This window comes from Ursus arctos, unplaced genomic scaffold, assembly GCF_023065955.2.
Source record: "Ursus arctos isolate Adak ecotype North America unplaced genomic scaffold, UrsArc2.0 scaffold_22, whole genome shotgun sequence".
Taxonomy (NCBI): domain Eukaryota; kingdom Metazoa; phylum Chordata; class Mammalia; order Carnivora; family Ursidae; genus Ursus; species Ursus arctos.
In genome coordinates, this window is record NW_026622897.1 from 56724086 (window position 1) to 56746655 (window position 22570).

A 22570-nucleotide genomic window follows, 5' to 3' on the forward strand; every position below is an offset into this window, starting at 1 on the left:
TTTAGCCTTGGTAAGTTAAACATTTGGTATTTGCAAAGTAGATAAAAGTGCCAGGCTCTCCTCCTCTCTCTCTTCTTCCTCTTTCTCCTCCTTCTCCCCTTCCCCTCTTGTCCCCAACCTGTCCTTCTTTCCTACCTCCCCCTCACCTTCCTCTTCTTTCTTGTCCTCTCCTTCTCCCCCTCCTCTTACTCCTAGTCATCATCATAGTTGTCTTCTTCTTCTTCTTCTTCTTCTTCTTCTTCTTCTTCTTCTTCTTCTTCTTCTTTTTCTTCTTCTTCTTCTTCTTCCTCCTCCTCCTCCTCCTCCTCCTCCTCCTCCTCCTCCTCTACTTCTTTTTCTCCCTCTCCCCCTTCTTCTTCTTCTTCATGGAGGAACTTTTCTCCCCAAATGAGATGTGATATCTAAGGATAGAACCTAAGTTTTCTCATCCCTTGCATCTTCCACAGTCCCAAATGCCATAGTGGCTCCAAACAGACATGACATCCACGGTCTTGTGAAAGTTACTTATGAGGCCAATCACACTGTTTTTCAAGTTTAAGTGCGCATGGCTTGCTGAAATGAGTGTGCAGCAGACAGATCAGTCCTTTCTTCATTTACCCTCCTAAAGTTCTCCTCATTGTTTGTGTCTTTCCAAAGCTGGTATCTCTGCAGGATGGATTGAGGACTTGGGCACCTTGTTCACAGCCCTTCTCTAAACCCCAGGCTCCAGTAGAACATGCAAAGATTTGTGAGCTGTATTGAGAGACTAGTTAAGATTGGTTGCTATAGTCTTCTAGCCACACCAATGTGATTTATGTTTTATAGGGTTGTGAGGGGAGAGACAGAGAAAATGGAAAGGAAGTTTTGGTGGAAGAAGACATTGTTGAGGATATTGACCTGATAATCCTGGGACACTTCAATGAAACTCTGTCGAAAGCTCATCTACATTCGTAGCTTCGTAGCTCCTATATCCTCAGTTGTATTGACCTTTATCCCCATAGTAGATAGTCAGTCACTTATGGACATGTCGTGAACCTTGTTATAACTCAGAGCTACTCAATCTCTGAATTTCTGAGCATCTCACTCTAACTATACCATCCTATCTTTCTAGTTGTTTTTAAAACTCATTCGATGTTTTCTACATCATCAATTCCTTCCAACCCTTTATATATTTTTTTCCAATCCTTTCAGCCCTCTTTTCTTTTACAGTTCTTGTCTATGAAACCTAGTCCTCATAGCTCATCATTTCAACCATACTCATGTAAATAACCTCAATAACTATCTATGCATCACAGCTACCAGTGTCATTGTCTCTTGCTACCCTAATACCACTGAGCAAAAACCAGAAGCAGCAACACAATTTATCAGATTGGAGCCATTGCAAGTTCATGGTGACTGACTTTACCTGAGCTTTCAAACAATTCCAACTACTTTCACATTTCTCTCACTTTCATTGTGCTGAGACATGGTGTTAGGAAACTATAATAACTGACCTCCCTGCCTAAGTGTATTGTTCATACTCTGTGCCCTAATTATAGTGAAAATCTTTTGTTACTTTCTGCATCTCCTCAGGAAGCAGAACTTCCCACCATGGTGTTGAGGAGGAAACCTCCTTCTATTTGACTTCTGAAGGTGTAATACCAGATGGCTTTTTCCTGCCTCATTTCTTACTCACCTGAACAAGGTGCTCTCCCTGCCAGTCACTTCACCATGCAGGGTTCATTACCACATTCAAATCTGGGTAAAGGGGAAATAATTAGGTCTATGCTCTGCTTCCTCAAACTTCAGGGAGAACCTTGCTGATGTCCACATTGTAGGGAAGGACCCAGACACTGCAAAAAGACAAGACAATGTATGTGCACTGATCGGGTGATTGTTAGGAGTTGAATTGTATCCCCCCACCCCCAAATTCATATGTTGAAGCTGTAATCCCCAGTACCTCAGAATATGACCTTATTTAGAAATAAGGTTATTAAAGATGTAGTTAGTTAAGATGTAGTCATAGTGGAGTAGGTGGGCCTTACTCCAGTATGACTGGTATCCATATAAAAAGGGCAAATTTGACACGGAAACATAGGAGAGATGGAATGCCATGAGGACATGAAGGCACAGATGTAGATGCTGTGTCTACAAGCCAGAGTTCCAGCAAACCACCAGAAGGCAGGGGAGAGGCATTGAACAGATTTACCTTCATACACAAGAAACCAACCTGGCTGATACTTTAATCCTAGCCTTCTAAGCTCCAGAACTATGATTCAATACATTTCTGTTGTTTAAGCTATTCAGTTTGTGGTACTTTTTTCTGACAGCCTTAGGAACCTAATACAACAATAAATATATTTTCATCCATTATTTTAATTTTTCATCTATAAATAATTGTATTCCACATGAGCCAGTGGATTATTAAATGTAATTTTAATTAAATTGTTTTGTAATTAATTGTTAAATATAGTTTGATTAAATTGAATTAACAGATTTTCTATTTGTTTACCTAATTATATGCTATCTATTTAGATAGGGATCCTACAGTGTCTTGCATATCTTAGGGTGACCTTGTATTTATAAATCAATACAATATTGAGAAATGATAAAGAAAGCAGAAATAGCTCCAAGCACAGTTAATTTTCAACAGAGATCAATGCAATTCAGGGACAGAAAAATGTCATGGTGCTAAACTAATTGTCTCTATAAAAACAGAATGAACCTGAAATCCTATCTCAGTGTGAAAAATCTTTATTTGAATTGTAATATTAGACTAAATTTGAAAGCTGAAAGTATAAAAATCCTAAAAGAAAAAATAGAATAATATTGTAATGAACTTGAGGAAATCAAAGATTTTTTAGTCTACAAAAAACACAGCTATAAAAGAGGAAAATCAATGATTGAACTTCATCAAAGTAAAAAACATCAGTTTCGAAAGATGCATTATAAATTTGAAAAGTCAAGTCACAGATGGTGAAAATATTCACAATGTATATAATGAAAAATAAAGTCCCACAATCAATTAATGGAAAGACAAGTAACTCATTAAAATCTTAAGCATATGGTTTCCAAAGGCACTTCACAAAAGCAGTGGATGAATGGCTAACAGACATATGGAAAGGTGCTCACATTATTATTCATAAAGAAATAAAAAATCAAAGCAGAATGAGATACCAATGCAAACCTATAAACATAACTAAAATAAAATACTTTGATAACAGAAACTAGTGGCAAATTGTGGGTCGATTGGGCCCCTCAGGCACTGAGCACAGCCACTTCCGGAACCTTTGGCAATTTCTAATAAAGGTGAGCATCTTTTTGGCCTACAACTCCATTTCTAGTTCATACCACAAATTATTTTTTTAAATTTATGCACGAAAAATTTCAAAGAATGTTTGTAGTAGCTGTCTAATAGCTAAGATGTGAAATAGCTAAGAAGTGAAATCAAATCTGTCAGCTGGAGGTTAAACAAATTTGCTACGTCTATCCAATTGAATGCTACTGAGCAAAGAAGGAAAAAGAAGGAAGAACAAAAACAAAAGGTATATATAGAAACAATACTGTGGAATTTCAAGGTACCAAAAATAAAAAAGTGGAGCCTAATGCATTAGAGGATGGAAAAGATGGCCTACCAAAAAAGGCAAGAAAGTTCAGTTTTGGCTTACAGATGCCTAGCTGTGAATAGGTGAGATTTGATTAATTGTTTCTACCTGCTAAGTTGTATTCTAATGGTTGAAAACCTACTGAATTACTGATTCTTTACAACAATCCAATGAAATAGGTATCAACATTTTTCATGTAGAGAAACCAAGACACTGAGGAGTTAAGTTTTTACAGGGTATGTAGATAGAACCAGAATTTTATCTCTAGTTTTATTCACTATATTAAACGGAACCTTAAAATGTTCAGAGATAGTATTACAGCCTAACAATTCTGTATACATCCAATCCATCAATAAAGTGTAAAAGCCAAAATAATTTTTTAGACAGGCAGGAACAAAGAAAATTTATCATTTCCTCATCCTTTTATTTTTCTTTGAAGATTTTACTTATTTGAGACAGTGAGAGGGAGAGAGAGAGAGACAGGGAGAGCGCAGCAGAGGGAGAAGGAGAAGCAGACTCCCCACCTAGCAGGGATCCTGATGAGGAACTGAATCCTTGGATGCTGGGATCATGAACTGAGCAAAAGGCAGAGGCTTAATGGACTGAGCCACCCAGGCGCCCATGCATCCTTTTTTTTTCTGAGTAAAACCAGAGTATGTCCTTCAGCAAAATAAAATAAATATCCACTTGCCAATCAATTACAAGTGGAAATTATTCAGGGGTGCCGTGTATAGTAATCCCAGGAAAGCAGCAATCCCATATGCCTTATAGAAGTGCAGAATGTATTAAAGCCTTGCAAAATGGAAGATGATTTGAATTTCAGAGAAACACAAAGTTGTCCTAGAAAACCATGGTGCAGTGTAAATTAAGTAGAAATTGGACAGAATTATGGGCAATTGAATCCGTGGAAAAGGAAAGAATTGATTTTATGTTGATGAATATGTGTTAGTGATATAAGATGCTATGCCATTCTTTTTTTAGTCAAACCTGTAGTCTAGATTCTGTGTTGAGTAATGTGTATTTAATCCTATTTCAATCAAAATTTATTTGCTTTAAGGTTCAAACAACTGAAACGTGAATATGTAATATTTAATCATAGCTATAAGACTGTATGTAAATTTATATACCTTTTCCAGGCAAATACTATGCTGTAGGCAACTGAATTTGGGAAAGGAGAGAAGGAGGAAGTGTGAGGGTATTTCCTACCCACAGCCTACATGGCAGTAAATAGGACCTAAAGGTAATGATTATGCTAAGTGAAATATGTCAAGCAGAGAAAGACAATTATCCTAAGGTTTCACTCATATGTGGAACACAGGGAATAGTGCAGAGGACCATAGGGGAAGGGAGGGAAAACTGAACGGGAAGAAATGAGAGAGGGAGACAAAGCGTGGGAGACCCTGGACTCTGGGAAACAAACTGAAGGTAACAGAAGGTAACAGATGGGAAGGCAACAGAAGGTGGGGGGATGGGGTAACTGGGTGATGGGTATTAAGGAGGGCATATGTGATGAGCACTGGATGTGATATGCAACTAATGAGTTGTTGAACACTACATCAAAAACTAACGATGTACTGTATGTTGGCTAATTGAACATAATAAGAAGAAAATAAATAAAATAACGGTAATGGAGGAAAAAAAGAATGTTTGTGTTTATTGAAAAATATTATAAATATTTAAATCATTAAAATTTAAGTAATTAAACATTAAACATAATTTTAAAAATAATTAAAAGAGAGGTGGTAAGCATTTTATTTACACCCGCTTCAGTCCAGTGTGATGAGCCTCCTAGGAAAGCCTAGTCCTCACCCCTAGAATCATGCTGCTCATCTGATTATATTCTCTCTAAGCCCCAGGGGTCTCTTGGCTACAGGGCTGGGTTACATGCTGAGCTCCTTATAGAAGCCCAGGTCCAAGAGCTATCTACATGCATTCATAGCCGGGCAGTGAGTGGGAAGGGCAACTTTCCCTCTGCTGGGAGCCAGGTAAGATGCCAGGAGCAGAAAGAGCAGACCAGGGAGAGGGACTATGGAGAGCTCTTCTGGAGAGCCAGGAAGGAATGGAGCAGAGGGAGGCGTGGAGCAGGGCAGGTACTGAGAAGCACAGGACTGCAAACCAGAGGTAGAAGAGTACAGATCATGGGAAGAGTGGTGCAGAGTGGCAGGCACAAGCTGAACGTTGTGGAAATTAAGTGAGATATCAGCAACAAGTTTGCAAACAAGTATTTATTTCCAGGAGAAAATCATTCAGTTATGTCAAGGAAATGGAGTGAATTGTGATTCTGTGTGGCCCAAATTTGACATTTATTGGAAATTTTATTGTTTCAATCAGCTTTTAAGTTTGACTGATTTCTATATCCCCATTGGCTAGAAAATAAGCTTTTTGAGCTATTTCACTTAACAACAGCACCACCTTTTTACAAGATCCTGGTAGTCTGAGCTTTCCGATAGCTGTCTTTACAGAAGCCATTTATATTTAGAAAGAAGTATTTCAAATACATTTTGATATTTGACCAATCATCACAGACAAACTGGAAATAGGCAGATCAGGGATATTTTTAAAGTTCAAAGTTTACAGATGAGGCATCTTAAATAGGAATGGGTCATCAGGATCCTACCTCCCATCAACGCAGGAGTAAAGACACCCAGCTTCATCTTTATTATGCTACTGGACCGGAATAATACATCCCAGTGTCCACCATGTCAAAACCTCTGGACACAGAAATCTACTTATGTTTCCTCTTCCCAACTCCCTCATCATCCATGAAAACACAGACTGTCAGCAAACAAACAACAGACACAGAATCTAGTTTGAGGTGCATGCAGCAGCATTCTCTGGTCTTGGCCTCCTAAAGCATGTATGATATGCTGCACTTTTAATTTGTTCACCGGCATCTTTTGCAATCAATAGTAATTAAATATGATGCAGTGTTTTCTATCAATATTTTACCGAATGGGTTTAATTTCATCTTAAATAGAAGGCTTTTGCTAAAAAAGTCGTAAATGCACTTTCTCTTACTTATTCTAAAAATATTGTAGGCATTTTGTTTTACCTTGAAATTCTTAACTCAGATGCAGCAATCTGTGTAAAATAGGGATATTTTAATATTTTTATTAGTTGTTAGCCAATTGACCAAACATTATTTATCACATATCATTTCTTTTTTCTAGTGATATAAGATGGCATTGTCATCATATTCTTTTTTTTTTTTTTTAAGATTTTATTTATTTATTTGACAGAGAGAGACAGCCAGCGAGAGAGGGAACACAAGCAGGGGGAGTGGGAGAGGAAGAAGCAGGCTCATAGCAGAGGAGCCTGATGTGGGGCTCGATCCCATAACGCTGGGATCACGCCCTGAGCCGAAGGCAGACGCCCAACTGCTGTGCCACCCAGGCGCCCTTGTCATCATATTCTTTACCCTCATTCACACATTTTTTTGAAATGCCATTTTTTTCTGGGGATATATGTTTTTATTTTTATTATTTTTTAATGACTCTCAATTTTTTTTGTCATTAATTATATTGAAATAATTCCTGAAGTTGAACTTTTTTCATTTATGAAATTTTTCTTGATTATATTATCCTTTGGAGCTCTACTTGTGCATATTTTTAAACTTTTGACAATATTATACTTTGTTATTATAATAACTTCACATTACATTTTGATATATCAAAGGGCAAGTCCCCTCTCTTTGTCATTTTCAATATTATACTGAATATATTTGCATATTTATGGTACCTAATACATTTTAGGATCCATCTATCACTACCCATTAAAAACTCTTGTGTGTTATTGACTGATAATGCTTTAATTTATAAGAACATTCATGGCATAATTCATATCTTTTCACTATTGAATATTCCTATCTTCAAGAAAGAAAGGACTTTATGTTCTTCAATAAATTTTTAGAGACCTCTTCTTTTCCTGCCAAACACAGACATTGTGTTATGACATTACAGTTTATAGTTTTATGGCTATTGTAAATAAGTCCAACTGTTTTTAGAAAATTTTCTCAGTGCTTAATTCTTATGAAGAGGAAAAGCTATTAATTTTCGGTATTGATCTGTGTGGTCACTTTGGTGAACCCTGTTTTAAGTGTTTGCAGTTTGTTCTTTTAGATATTTAAGGTAAAGAATCCATTAAAACTTAAATAAAGACTTTGAAAAATTGCTTTTCCAAAGTAACACTCTCATTTACTTGTCTTTTCATATTTCCTAAGACTTTTCCATAGAATGTAGTATAGTAGTTGTGTGAGTGGATATCTGTATGTCTTACTGAATTTAATAGAAATTCATTTTGTAGGTCACCAGTTAATATGTTTGCTCCAAATTTCTAGAAAATGTCTTTCATTCAGGAGCTCATTTCCTTCCTAAATATTAAGAATTTCATCTTGAATTGCCCTTGAGCTTTCTGATTCTTTCCTCATCTCTTGATCAGGTTTTTCCTCCCTAATCTTTGGGTATAGCCATACCACTAGTAGATTTTCTATGTGAGTAATTCTTTTATTCATAAGACAAAGTCCACTGTTTCAAAGTGCAATATTCTTTAAAAGCACAGTTACATCTGACTTGCTAAAAAGTTATTTATGATGTTTGCATGTGTCATCCTAAGTAATTAGATGACTAGCTTTCCATCTGTTTTTATGTTCGAGAATCGGAATTTTCAACCTCAGCCCTGTTAACATCATGGGCTGGATAGTTCTTTGTTGTCCTGTGTATTTTAGGATGTAAGCATGCCTGGCATCAACCCACTAGATGCCAGTGGCACTCCCTCCCCAGTTGTGACAACCACAACTGTCTCCGGGCTTTTCCAAATGATCCTTGCTGTGGGGGCTGAATTCTCTCTTTTCCACTCTACTAGTATCTGTGAAAGATAGAAATACTCCACTTTTTGTTTCTTCAGATTTGGTTGTGGGAGCTTTCCCCATCATTGACATTTCCTCTCTGCTGGATTTGATTTCTTGAACTAGTTTGGTGATTGATGTTTTTTTATAAAGTTGTCCATTTTCTATCTGTTGCCAAATATATTGTTATGCATACGATTCTGATATATTTAAAGTTTTGTTTCTCCATACTTTTGCTTTCTCTTTCATTCCTCATGCAGTTAATGACACTTTTTCTAAAATTTTGTTGACCACTCTTGAAAAAAGTCCACATATTTTTAAGTAATCAACTTTGGTTTTCTTGTTAACTCATTCATTGCTGCTCTTAATTTTTGTTAATTGCTTTTTCTCACATTTATTTAAACATTTTCCTAGCATCTTATATTGAAAAAAAAAAGTGGTTTACACCCTTGTTTTCTAATAAATGTACATCCTTCAGGCTGCACATGCACTCCAGTGTCTTGCCCTACAGATTCTCGTATGTGGTTTTCTCATTTTTATTCCATTTAAGGAATTGTTTTTCTCATTCTTATTTTTCTGGCATAGTGAAGATGCTTAATAAATGGATGTGGTTATTGCTTTGGAGCCCTTGTCATTTATATTTTAATACATTATTATTATTTGTAGGTTAATTAATAGACTAGGTTATACAGTATGAAGATTTGAAAGAGATTATTTTGTGCTTAAATAAAGAAGAGGTGGAAGAAGAAAGTCATTAGAGTTTGAGCAGGGGGGTGTGGTGATTGATTGGGAAAGACGTAAGTGTACAGGCAACTCCCAGAGATCGAATGTAGAGAATTGGTTAATTTTTATGCAAATTATACGCTTAGTCAGAATATATAGGAGTAAGAACATTTAAAGGGGGGAAATGATCCATTTGGTTTTGAAATATTGAATTTGATTTACTCGTGAGAAGCAAGTATGGGAACGTTCAGAAGGAAGTTCTAAGCTTTAAGAACCTGGAAACCACAGCTGCCTTCAGATATCTATTTGAAATTTTTCACTAAATAGGTGAAAGATGAAACTGTGAGAGTGGGCAAGATAATTATTTAAATGACTTGAGAATGGGCAAAGGGCAGATGCCTGAAGGATTCCAAAGTTAAAGTTCTTTGGATGTGGGGTGGGAAGCCAGAGAGAGAAATTGCTGAGTGGTGGGAGACAAGTACTAGAGACCAGTGCCAATACATGAGGAGAGAAAATTTCCAGGAAGCAAGTATCCTCAGCATAATAGGTCAGTGTTGGATAAATGAGAGGATCACCAAAATGAGTCAAGCGAGTCTATCAATTCTATTTTGCTGTTATTTTTCATAGTGGGTGTAGCCTGGACACCTGATTCTCTGGCCCTTTGCACACACAGACTATGGATGATAAAATTCCTTTCCCCAGAAACCTAAAGAGCGCCATGTTAACATTATTCATAGGGAATTAACACCTGAAACTTAAGACTCTACTCCAGAGATGCCACAGTGACCACAAAAAAAAAAAAAAAAAAAAAAAAAAAAAAAAAGAAGGAAAGAAAGAAAAAATGTGTCTCTGGAAGGCACAAACCTGAAAAATGTTTGGCAGGGACATTTTGTCAGACTGGTTTAGAGATTCCTCCTATGATTCCTCAGCTTTGTTGAACGAAGGCGTTAGAGTCATACATGCAGGTTCTGACCGCAGCTGTTCTGATTATTTGGGGAAATTACTTAATCACTTTGGACATCAGTTTCCTCATAAAAATATTGGGGATAACAACTGTTTGTATTTCATTGGAGGATTGTGATGATTTGGTGAGATTATGGATATGAAGACTGGTTTATGTTCAAGAAAGGATGGCCATTATGGTTCTTTGTGTTTCAGGAGCAGCCTATACTATATGGAAATGTGATGCTTACTGCATTATGTTAAAATAATAGCAGTGTTTGCATTTCTATCTCTCTTTCTTTCTTCCTTCATTTCCTTCCTTCCTCCCTCCCTCTCCTCACTGTCTCTCAATTCCTCCCTCCCTCCATCCCTTCCTTCCTTCTTTACTCTCTCTTTCTCTCTTTCTTTCTCCAACTTTGTGTTATGTATGGTTTCTCTCAACAATTAGGTAGTGCTTTATAAAGGTAACCTTGGGCGATTAACTTTTGAGTCTTAGTTTCCTCATATGCAAAATATACTACTATCTACCTCCTAGAGTTGGTGTATGGATGAAATTACATAATGCATATAAAATGTCAATAACACAGAGAACTTTCAACAAATGGGAGTTATAATTACTTTTGTTAGGGTGGTTCTTTGGACCACCTTGACTTCACATATATAAACATATGTGTCTTGTGGATGTCTTTGGCATTCTTCTGAATATTTCCCAGGAAAAACTAATAATACCCACATTTCAAATGTGACTTGATTTTTTCAATGCTTTATTTCATGATTAGTAATTTATTTTCAAAAAACACTGAAAATCATTATATTATTATATTGTATACCTGAAAGAAATATAACACTGTATATTAATTATACTTCAGTAAAAAATGCTGGAAACCAATTTTCTTATTTTGTTTAAATATTCTACTGGGAACATTTACAGGCAGGGATGACTTAATTGTGATGTTTTTGTCACCAAAGAAAATTACAGACTTAAGAAAATTTGATGTATAATTTTGAGGCATAATTTGAGGCAAATTTGAGACATAATTCAGGAATCCTCTGTTTTCAATAACTGAGGAGAGGCATGGAAAGAAGTGTTTAGTACTAGAAAGCTCAGAAAAAACTAATGTTCTTAGAGGATCAGCAGTAGTAATTCAATGAACATGAGAGTGCCAGCAAGATATTCTAAGTGATAGCTATATACTTATTATGTGTTCTGTTCAATTATTCAAATATCCCTGTCTTCTCAGTCCCTCATTATGTTGCCCCTCAATAATACCAATGCTCAACCTCTGACCTTCTTCCTGACGGGTATCCCAGGCCTGAGAGCAGCCCAGGTTTGGATCTCCATCCCTTTTTGTCTCCTGTATGTCATCGCCCTCTCTGGGAACAGCATGATCCTATTTGTGGTCCTTCGTGAGCGGAACCTCCATGAGCCCATGTATTACTTCCTCTCTATGCTTTCAGCCACAGACCTGAGCTTATCCCTGTGCACGCTTTCCACTACCCTTGGTGTCTTCTGGTTCGAAGCTCGAGGAATCACCTTAAATGCCTGCATTGCCCAGATGTTCTTTCTCCATGGATTTACTTTCATGGAGTCTGGGGTTCTGCTGGCCATGGCCTTTGATCGTTTTGTAGCCATCTGTGATCCGCTGAGATACACCACCATCCTCACCAATGCCAGGATTGCCCAGATTGGGATGAGCATATTGATAAGGAACATTGCTGTCATGTTACCAGTGGTGCTCTTTGTTAAGAAGCTGTCCTTCTGCAGGGCTGTGGTCCTTTCACATTCTTACTGCTACCATGTTGATCTCATTCAACTCTCATGTACAGACAACAGAATCAACAACATCCTCGGTCTGTTTGCAATTTTCTCTACAACAGGGTTTGATTGCCCTTGCATCTTGCTCTCCTATGTGCTGATCATCCGATCTGTTCTCAGCATTGCCTCCTCAGAGGGGCGGCAAAAAGCCTTCAACACCTGCATATCCCACATTAGTGCTGTTGCCATCTTCTACATCCCCCTCATCAGCTTGTCTTTTGTCCGTCGCTATGGCCATTCAGCACCTCCATTTGTCCACACCATCATGGCCAACGTCTTCCTTCTCATCCCTCCTGTGCTCAACCCCATCATCTACAGTGTGAAGACTAAGCAGATTCGAAAGGCTATTGTCAAGGTCTTAATTCAGAAGCAGCAACAAATTTAATCTCTAGTCATCTCAGAGTAGAGAGAAAGCCATATATGAATGAGTGCTTCAGTAGAATGGGGTAATTGCCCCCAAAGGGCCTAGATTGTCTTCCAACGTTAAACTAAGTAACTTACAGATTGTGTGATATTTGCTTAGTTTCCTTGTCACTAAGTTCATATTAATATCACCTAAATTATGTTTTGTTTTCAGTGTAAATTGAGATGATGTATGTAAACAACTATTCATATTTGCAAGTAGTATGAGACCTGAATAAAGTATTCATTCAGACTGCATACAATTCAAAAAGTCCAGATTTAATGTAGGAAACTTTGTTAATAAACCAGTTGTTCTTTTCTGAATGATATCCAAATTGCAATTTAATGAATTTGATTTTTTCTTCTTAAAATTCTTAATTAATGCAAAAATAGTCATTCTATAGAGTATATCTTCTAAGCGTATCAATGTAATTCAACATTGGATCCTATATAGGTAGTTAGTTTGTCCTTTCTTATGTGTAGGAACATATCTGATGTACATACAAAGTGCCGTATCAAATGCTCGGGATCGGTTCCTGCTGCTGTTAGTGAACATTAAAAGTTGGTCATAGCATTACTAACCACCCAGGAGTGAGGATTACACAATGTTTCCTCAAATTAACCTTGATGAAAGGGAACTCATACTTTTGGCTCATGTTTTATCTGTATATCTCTGCCATTATGACTCCATCTGTGGGCCCACTGGGTCAGCAGTAGCATAGCCAAAGCTTGCTGATATTTACACGTAGCTTCTTTCTATTGATTATTGAGTTTCTCCTCTGAGGTGGGTACTGTTTGGTGGATATTAGCATGAGATACAAAGATTTTCACCCTCCGTGTCCACTTCAGTATGTATTTCACATACATCTATAGACTTCCTTATCTCTCTTCTTTCAAGTTTGCTAGTTCCATTCACTGACAAGGCTTTCAGCAAAGTACAGAAGTCCATGCATATCCACATACGTCAGGCAACCTCTGTTTCCACACAAAGTTAACAACCAAGGGCACCGTCCATTATGGGAATTTTCCTTCACTCCTTCACTCTTATTTTTTTTTTATTTTTTGAGTCCCCTGATGTGTGAGGCTGTTGTACCACTGTATTCTACTTCTGGTTAGTACCAACTTGCCCAGCAATCCATCCATAAACCAAGCCCAAATATTTTCGTTCTCTTCCAGTAACTTATCAGAACCTTCATTGAGGCCATGAAGGTTAATGGAGAGGCATCTATAAAACAGTGACAAGTGTCATGGGATTCTGGAACAACTATTCACAAACTTTATTTGTGCTTACTTTGACTTTGTACTTTGTCTTTCCTACTGTAATGGTTCCAACTTCACAGATGTGATAATATGAAGTTTTCCCAGATCATAATTGTGATATAACCAATTAGTGACTTAGGCCTCTTGGAATAACCATAGGTATGAAAATCATTGTGTTCATTGTGAGATAAAGTTTATCCATAATTCCATCAATCATCTTGCCCCAATAATCTCATACTTTAATCAAAAAAGAACATGATGGAATGTTTGGTTGCCTATTATCAGTGCAAGATCATATTCCATGTCCAATAGTCCTCAAGGAATTGGGGTATTCTCCTTTCCTCAATGAACAAGTACATTTGTAAATGGACAAATTTACTTTTTAAATTAAATTTTAAGCCCGTGAAGTTACTAAGGTGTCTATTGGTGAAGTTTGCAAAACAATCTGCCCTCTGGGTGTGCCAAGAAAGGTGCCAAGTCTCTGAGCTCCGGGTGCCAGACAAGCTTATGGCTACTGGGCACTGCTGGCTGGAACTGAGTACTAAAGAAAGCACACAGTGCCACGCAATGGAAAAATAGCATGTTCTGTGGGAGTCCAGCCAACAAAGCACACAGAAACCAGGAAGAGCAAACTCTTCTCCCTTCAGTGTTCCTCCACTGCCTTCCACTGACAAGTCTTAACATACTGTCAGCTGACAAAACAAAAGTATTTACATTACAGGGTCCAACACCATCGTCATAAAATGGGTAAAAAGGAATTTGGAGCTGAGAGATGGTAAATAAATAATGAGCCCATCACCTTTATGGGTGACTATGGACCATTCCTGCAGACCCAACTCTGAAGCCTTATCAAATATATCTCATAATAGTCCATCCAGGAAAATAAGGAGGGAAATCTTTATCCATTGGATGTCATTTACCATTGGTCCATGTTTATCCTATGAGTTGTTAATTCCCCCATACTTCCTCACATGTATGAATACCAAGTGAATACCTGAGAATGTGTCATGCCTCAGTGTCAGCCCTGGGGCAAGAAGCAAGAGGAGCACAGTGCAGGCCTAAGGCAAGAGGTTATCATGTGCTCCCTTTGTGGAGCCAGCCAATGAGCCATGGGTCTGGTTGTTGCAGCAATGACTGGACAATAAGGCCAAAAGATTTGAAGTGGTACACTCGGAGACACTGAGTCATGACAATATCTCAAACCCTGATGTTCTCACCAGGAGAGGTTGTAGGTTGACAGAAGGCTGGTTGTCTCCAAGTGAGGTCTGAGCCATCTCTCCCATCACACTGAAAAGCCACTCTGTTCTTTTCTGGTGCAAACTTTAGTTCCCCATTTAACTCCATAAATCAGTGAGGGTGGCATAGTTACCAAATTCGATTTCTTTACTTTTTTTTTTAACCTCAGAGAAGAGAAATGGGTCAGAAAAAGGTTTCCATGGGCCAAGGGTTTTGAAAGGATGGAGGTAGCTCCAGGACAATGGGGGAATTTCCACAAGCATATAAAGCATGTAGAAGTGGCCTCAGAGAGAGCCGTTGAGAACAACTCCTTTTATAAGGAGTATTTTCATTGTGAAATTCATAGCTTTTTACGTTAAAATTATAATATTAGCAGTAAACAAAAAAGAGGAATGATGGAAGGGAAGAAATGGAGGAGAAGGGGCTGGGGAAGCAATTTGAATTGGCAAAAGGAAAAGTGGAAGAGGATAATCATTTTATTTAATATTTTACCTAAATTTTCTTAGGTAAATTTTCCTTTTAGCTAAATTTAGCCCTTCTAGGGGCAGAGTTCTCACTGCCTTACTCCCTGATAAAAGAATACAAAAGAAAACAAAACACCAGTTGTTGTTGTTGTCGTTGTTGTTTGTCTAGTTCCAGCTGCTTTTCCTCCTGGTGACACTGAAGCCATTTCTGGATCTAGAGATCAAGGAATGTTCAACTCAGAATGATGGGAATATGTCAAGGAATGCTGGGAGGATGTAGCATAGACATGATCAGGCCATATATTTCCATTATGATCCCAGACAGATGCTGGATTAAGTACATCAAGGTTAAGAATTTGTATTACTTTATTTAATGCTCTGTGTGTGTGTGTGTGTGTGTGTGTATACACACACTTTTCTCTCATATATATACCTATATATATGTATATATATAGGTATATATATATATATATGTATATATATTTAAAACTGATTTTCACAATCAAATTATATGCCTCTTTTCTCCAATTTTCTACCTCACCTATACTGATGACTGTAGCTCTTACCTCTAGACATCACCTTTTATATTAACCTAAAGACCAAGGGATCATTGTAGGCTTATGTAAATTGGTTCATTTATCGGTTGTTACTTTGTTTCAGGGTGAAGGTGTTTAACTAAATCTTATTTTCTGTTCTGTCTCTGAAAACCATGTCTTCCTAAATGTGCCACCAGAATTATAATTTTTATTTATTTCCAATTTTCAAAGTTGAGGGCTTAATTAAAACTGATACTTCTGACATCAGGGGTCAAAAATGCTTGTGATTGTGGACTTTCCTTTCTGTTTTATGAGATGAAATGCCTTCACTGGCCAATAAATATGAAGGGACTGGATATAAGAATGAAGAAGAGGAGGAGTCAATGATAAATTTGAAAGCTTGTGACCTACCTAAATCCACTCACACTTAAAATAAAAGTCAATGTTGTGATGATCAAACAGAAGATATCTGTGGGCAGCATTCCACATAAGGTCTGTGATAGTCTTAGATTGAGTCTAGTAAGGCATACACTTACTCTTGGAGCCATAGTTGGATATAGGCCACCTTACCAATGTCTGAGACAGGCTCTCCTCAAAGCCTGAACCTGAGGTAGGAACAGGATCTCAAGAGTTAATTAAATCTGCGAGTGTGAGTCAGAGACTGCTCTCTGCATTTCTTAGGAGAGCCTGTTATTGACAGACCATGATGAAGTTAGAGAGTCATTGGTCCTAGGGGATTAGTGCCTGTTAATTCTCAGGGGGATATACCTATGCTAGGAAGAGTATGAGGGTATATACAAGAATAGGGATTCCCAACATGGTGCTAGCACAGAGAAGTTACAGAACCTGAAGAATTTGAAATCTTTTCACCCTTACTCTGGGATACGGAACCCGGGAGCTTGGTAGGTGTCCTAGAGACTCTTGAATTTTCCTAAGACTATTTTGTGTTTCCTAATGAAAACTCTGAAATTTATAGAGATCAATCTTATGCCTTTGAGAAAGCTAGAGGTAAAAATGCTTCATGGGTTGTCCAGCCTAAGGAATCAAACTGCATTTGGACAGCACTGAAAGCTGAAAAGCATAGGGAACATATGTGGGATGGGGTACATCTTTGTATTTGCATGATGAACACAGTTGAAAAGACAATGTTGTCAACAGTAAGTCATTTCTTTAGTACCTGAGTCAGGTAGGTAGCTTGTCAAAAAGAACTCACACATGGAATCTTAGAAATGACCATTTTGAGGAGACTTTTGAATAAGAATGGATAAAAAGTGTATTATCACTTTTCTCCCTCTGAATCCCGCATCCCTGACAAGGGCAGAGTGTCAGCGGCACTATTGGGGTTTTTTCTGGCCAAGAGCTGTGAAAAGGAGAGCTACTCAGGGTGTGAGTGATGCTGGCACCAAGAACACGAGCAGGAATAAGCCCCAATACTGGAGAGAAGAACATGAATTGGTCACCAATCTAAAGGGTAGACACTGAACAGCCAAGAGCGATGGCAAAGGAATCCAAGACCAGGGAAAGGAGGGCAAGAACTATGGCCATTCTGAGCTGGACCAGTAGGAATTGCATGGAAACAATGTATTTCAAGCACCTACAAATGGCAGCTGTGGTATGTGTTTCACCTCAAGGAAATACTCCCCACATATGCAAGACTGAGACAAAATGGTTGCTCAGTACTGCAATATGTTCTCCTCATCTGGCCTCATCACTTCTCCATATGACACACCCTAAGTACCACAGTTGTCATAGTCTCTATCTTGACTCAAGTTGAGGCAAAGGTCCTTCAAACATTTGGCAGCAGAGAGAAGAGCTAGTAACTGTTATCCCCTTCTTCACTGCTCTCTAGTTCCACCCTTCACCCTGTAAATTCTTCCATCTGGATGCAACTCCCTCTTTCTCTACCCTTGGCAAGAAATACTCCTTAGCTCCCCACAAATGGACCCATGCTTGTGCCTGGCGTTCCCTTCTCATCACTTATTATGGTGTACTAGCTGGCAGCTCACCACCCAGGGGATGATAACTGGTATCAGAGGAATGCTTCCTTTGCTTCCTGACGTGCTGTGGTCACTCCGACTGCCTCAGGCTGCAGTGATGTGCTGGCAAATAGTGCTTGGTCCTGGAGATCTCTCGGTGGTATGGTTCTGGGAGTAGTGTTGTGTAAGACAGTTTGGAGGGGAAGAATTAAAAGAATATAGCAAAGTTCAGAGCATTGCCCTGTGTTTTCACAATTCTTTTGGGAAAATTTACAACATTTGTGTATTTGCTTCATGTGACTTGAATTTTTTTTAAATGAAAAATAAAACATTATTCTTAAATGTGGAGCTCCCTTTGACCCATACTCCATGCCCACCATACTCATTATGGTGTGATTGTTCGTGTCTGTGTGCTTGTGCTTGGATGCATAATTTTCTAGTACAGGGGTCAAGAAACGTTTTCTTATGTAAATGGCCAGAAATAAATATTTTAGACTTTTCATATTTGTCTCTGTCATATATGCTTTTTCTTCTCCTTTTACACTCTTTAAAAATATTTTTAATACTCTCATAGATTGTACAAAAACAAGGCATGGGTTGAATTTGGCTCTGCATATTAGTTTGTCAAACTCTGTGGTAGATCAGTGTTCTATTTTCCACACATGTACCATGAACAATAATGTAAGAGGCCTCCTTTAACTCCTACTACTATAGCACTGTTATGAGTATATGACCAAGGACCACATTCAGGATGTTATAGTTTTTCCAGATTGCAATGTACTCCAACTTAATTTCCTTGATGCATAAATCTCAAAAAGTGTAGTTTTAATAACAAAGTTTATCGAAACACCTTGTTGCTTCCAAGCTATTGCGTTGTTTAGAAGTATATCAGGGAGTGAAGGTAGACTTGAAGAGTATGAAGGTCTTAAATATCATGAAGAACCTGCTTAAATATACTCTGTATTGCTCTTTACATAGAAAAAGATATTCCATTATTGCTTTATGAGCTATATTTAATTTATATTTAATTTACATTTAATTTATTTGTTTGTTGTTGATGTTACTTATTTACCAGGAGCATATAAAGGAGAGAACTACCTGTGATGTTTTCTCTCAATATGTCAGAAGTTGAAATCTCCACCTTCCTGTTGATTGGGATCCCAGGGCTTGAGCGTGTGCCCATTTGGATCTCCATCCCCGTCTGCTTCATGTACCTCCTGGCCATCCTGGGCAACTGCACCATCCTATTTGCCATCAAGACAGAGCCTTCCTTGCATGAGCCCATGTACTACTTCCTCTCCATGCTGGCCCTATCTGACCTGGGCTTGTCTTTCTCTTCTCTTCCATCCATGCTGAAGATCTTCTTGTTTAATGCCATGGAGATTTCTGCTGATGCATGTATTGCCCAGGAATTTTTCATCCATGGATTCACAGACATGGAATCCTCAGTGCTTCTGATCATGTCCTTTGATCGCTTTCTAGCCATTCGCACCCCCCTGAGGTATAGCTCCATTCTTACCAGCTCCAGAGTTTTGCATATCGGACTGGCATTTGCTATCAAAAGCGTTCTACTAGTTCTTCCTCTTCCTTTCACTTTGAAGAGACTCAGGTACTGTAAGAAACGCCTGCTCTCACACTCCTACTGCCTCCACCAGGATGTTATGAAACTGGCCTGCTCTGACAATAGGGTTAACTTTTACTATGGTCTGTTTGTCGCACTCTCCATGATGTCAGACAGTGTGTTCATCGCGGTTTCCTATGTCTTCATCCTGAAGACTGTATTGGGTATTGCATCGCATGGGGAGCGACTTAAAGCTCTTAATACCTGCGTGTCCCACATCTGTGCTGTGCTCATCTTCTACGTGCCCATCATCACCTTGGCTACCATGCATCGCTTTGCTAAGGAGAAATCCCCTTTGGCTATGATTCTGATAGCTGATGCGTTCTTGTTGGTACCCGCCTTTGATGAATCCCATTGTGTATTGTGTAAAAACTCGGCAGATTAGAGTAAAAGTCCTGGAAAAACTGAGTCTTAAGTCTAAATGATGGGGCAGAGATGGAAGTTCCATTTTCTCTATAATAAATTGTCTTAGGAACAGGGCAATATTTCTTTCAAAGAGGAGATATTTCCTTTTACTTCATGGTCCTTAAGTGACATTAATTAATTAGTCAATCAATCAATTAATCCCTAAAGGGGATCTAATATACCACAGCATATCTGCTTTTAAAGGAAGAGGAGGCCTGCCTTTCAGAGAGTAGGCAGGAATCCTTTTGTTATCGTTTGGGGAATTGATGGCATCTATCTTCCGGTATGAATGAAGAGCAAGAATCCAGAGAGGCTTTTAAGGAAGAACTATGATCAGTGGCCCCAAACTGTGACTGGGGGAGCTCTGCAAGGTTCTGGAGCCACTTAGCATCTTTGTATTTGCTTTCCTTATTTGATTCGTTTTTGTGATTTACATTAAGCCCTTCATGTGTCTAAGTTGGTTTAAATATGTCCTCTTCCTTGTTACTCAAAGTGTGGTACGCTGCTCAGCAGCAAAAGCATCACCTGGATAGTAACTAGAATTGCAGAATCTCATGCCCTGCTGCAAGCCTATTAAGGGAGAACCTGCATTTTACCAAGATCTTAGACGATTGGTATGTACATTAATGTTTGGGAAAGAAAACTGGAGGGGGGCAATGTGAAAGGGGAAACCTAGAGAGTGTGTTTTCTGCTGAAGCCAAATTGGGGGAAAACTGTAGGAGGAAATTACAGGTCGTCATTGGGATTTGGCAGCATTTCTAGTAAAGGCAAGGGGCTGAGTCCTTGGGGCACGATGGATGGAGACCCAGAGGCATCTCTCTTATCATACATATGTCTCTCCCACTGACTACATTATGAATTTCCACAAGGAAAGAGTTGTGACTTATTCAACTTTAAAAGTCTCCTTACGACTAAATACCTTATTCAGAGTATGTGCTTGGTAGATGTATATCAGTTTGAAGTAAGAGAATAGTCTGGAGTTTTGCTGGGGTGGAGATTCAGGGGTGAATCAGGGCGGTCATCACCTAGACTTGACTCACCTCTGCACTTTTTACACCTCTTACCAGGAGCTAACATTGACAGGGAATGTAAGGGCCCTTCGTGAGAGCCAGGGGATTTAGGGCAGCCCATAATACCATTAGGTACCAGCAACTGTCAAGCCACAACACAGAATTGGCATCACTGTGGCCAGACAACTTTCTTATCGGAGCCTCCCTGGACCCACCTGTCACTTCCTGGCGTTATAAATGGAGACAGATTAGAGTGCCCCAAGGATATCCTAATGAGAAAGTATCAACAAAGAAGCTTTAGGAGTTGTGAGGACTATGCCATCTTTACTTAAGGGATCAGAGTCCAGGATTACTGCTACGTAATAGGATATAATGTAGCTCCAGACTGGGGGTTTAGAAACCAACCTAGAGAAGAAAGAGTAAAATGGCCCTATCAGGGATAACATGTCCTCTAAACCTTCTGTTATGATACCTTAGTCCTGCCAGGGAGGTGGTTAGAGGAGGGAAAAGGCTCTAGACTCAACCAGGAAACCAGTCCTCTGGTTTCAGCTCTGCCATTTTCTGGCTATGTGGTCTTGAGAAAGTTCCTTTCTATGTGTTGTGTATTATGATAGGTTTCATATGTACTTTGAAATGAAAAAATAATTCCTTCTCTCTGCATTGTATGGATTACTATGTTAATCTTTTTAAAAGCCATAAAATCCAAATATGATCTTCAGACAAACGTGTTTAGACAAGATAGCAAGCATTTAGATGAATTCATATAAAAATAGAGATTTACAAGTTATCTTGAAAGTAGGAAGGTATGGTAATACTTGGTGTACATTCTCACATGGAAATAGTAGGAACCCACTGAGAAGTCCCCACCATCACAGTCTGAGAAGGGACTTGATTTCATGCAATCCTTGTTATGCCTGTTCTGTAAACATAAGAACAACTGTTGACAAATTACACAGAAAGTAGTGAAGTGAGAATTCAAAACTAGGCCTATGTGACTTACAACTCTGTTTACATCACTCCACTCTCAGTAAATAAATGAGAAGCTAGAGGTGGGTGTACTAGGGAGGAAAAAGGGTTAAATTTGGGAAAAGCGGGGTTCCTCAGAGACCTCATTCCTGTGGCCTCAAGACTAGGCTGTTTCTCCATTCAACAATTTTAAAGGAGTATTTTGTAGCTGGGGCTTTGGATTAAGCAAATTCGAAATAAAGGCTGCCTTTGCAACTAATTTTATGTACTTCAAGCCTTCTTAAATTCTCAGTCTCAGTATTCTCATTTGTGAAATTGAGAGACTAATTATCTAGTTTAATAAGAGGATCTATAATATGCCTTACAGAGAAGCTTGGTATAAGATGAGGATATAACTGTTCCTGCCTTCCTGAAATATATCCTGATAGATCACTCTGTGTTCTCATTTAGCACTAGGTGGATTCAATTTGCTACTTTTCATTTAAAATGCCCTTCTTCTACAGTCACAAGAAAACAAAGATGTTTCAATATCAGAAATTGAACAACACATTAAAGCAGACAATTATAGGGACATCTGGTGGCTCAATCTGTTAAACTATTAGCTCTTGGTTTTGGCTCAGGTTATAACCTGGGGGTCCTGGAATTCAGCCCCAAGTGGGGCTGCGTGCTCAGTGGGGAGTCTGCATGGGATTGTCTCTCTCCCTCTTCCTCTGCTCTTCCCCCCACTCGTGTGCATGCTCTCTCTCTCTCTCAAACAAATAAATAAATCTTTTTTTAAAAAGCAGATAATTATATTAGTGGGTGCTA

The 22570-nt window shown here is 38.5% G+C and overlaps 2 protein-coding genes across 2 annotated transcripts; both read left to right on the forward strand.

Annotated features, from left to right (window-relative positions):
* The first annotated feature begins 11286 nt into the window (after positions 1-11286).
* LOC113269512 (olfactory receptor 51F2) lies at positions 11287-12305 on the forward strand. Its single transcript, XM_026518391.4, has one exon. The coding sequence runs from the start codon at positions 11322-11324 to the stop codon at positions 12270-12272; it is 951 nt and encodes a 316-aa protein (XP_026374176.3). The 5' UTR covers positions 11287-11321; the 3' UTR covers positions 12273-12305.
* Positions 12306-18864: 6559 nt separating this feature from the next.
* LOC130544609 (olfactory receptor 51A7-like) lies at positions 18865-19767 on the forward strand. The gene has a single exon (XM_057317040.1). It carries the CDS (start codon positions 18865-18867, stop codon positions 19765-19767), a length of 903 nt encoding a protein of 300 aa, XP_057173023.1.
* The last annotated feature ends 2803 nt before the right edge of the window (positions 19768-22570 follow it).

What these genes read in the sequence shown, in the direction of transcription:
- LOC130544609 (XM_057317040.1), top strand. Translation starts at nt 18,865, where the DNA reads ATGTTTTCTCTCAATATGTCAGAAGTTGAAATCTCCACCTTCCTGTTG.
- LOC113269512 (XM_026518391.4), top strand. Translation starts at nt 11,322, where the DNA reads ATGTTGCCCCTCAATAATACCAATGCTCAACCTCTGACCTTCTTCCTG.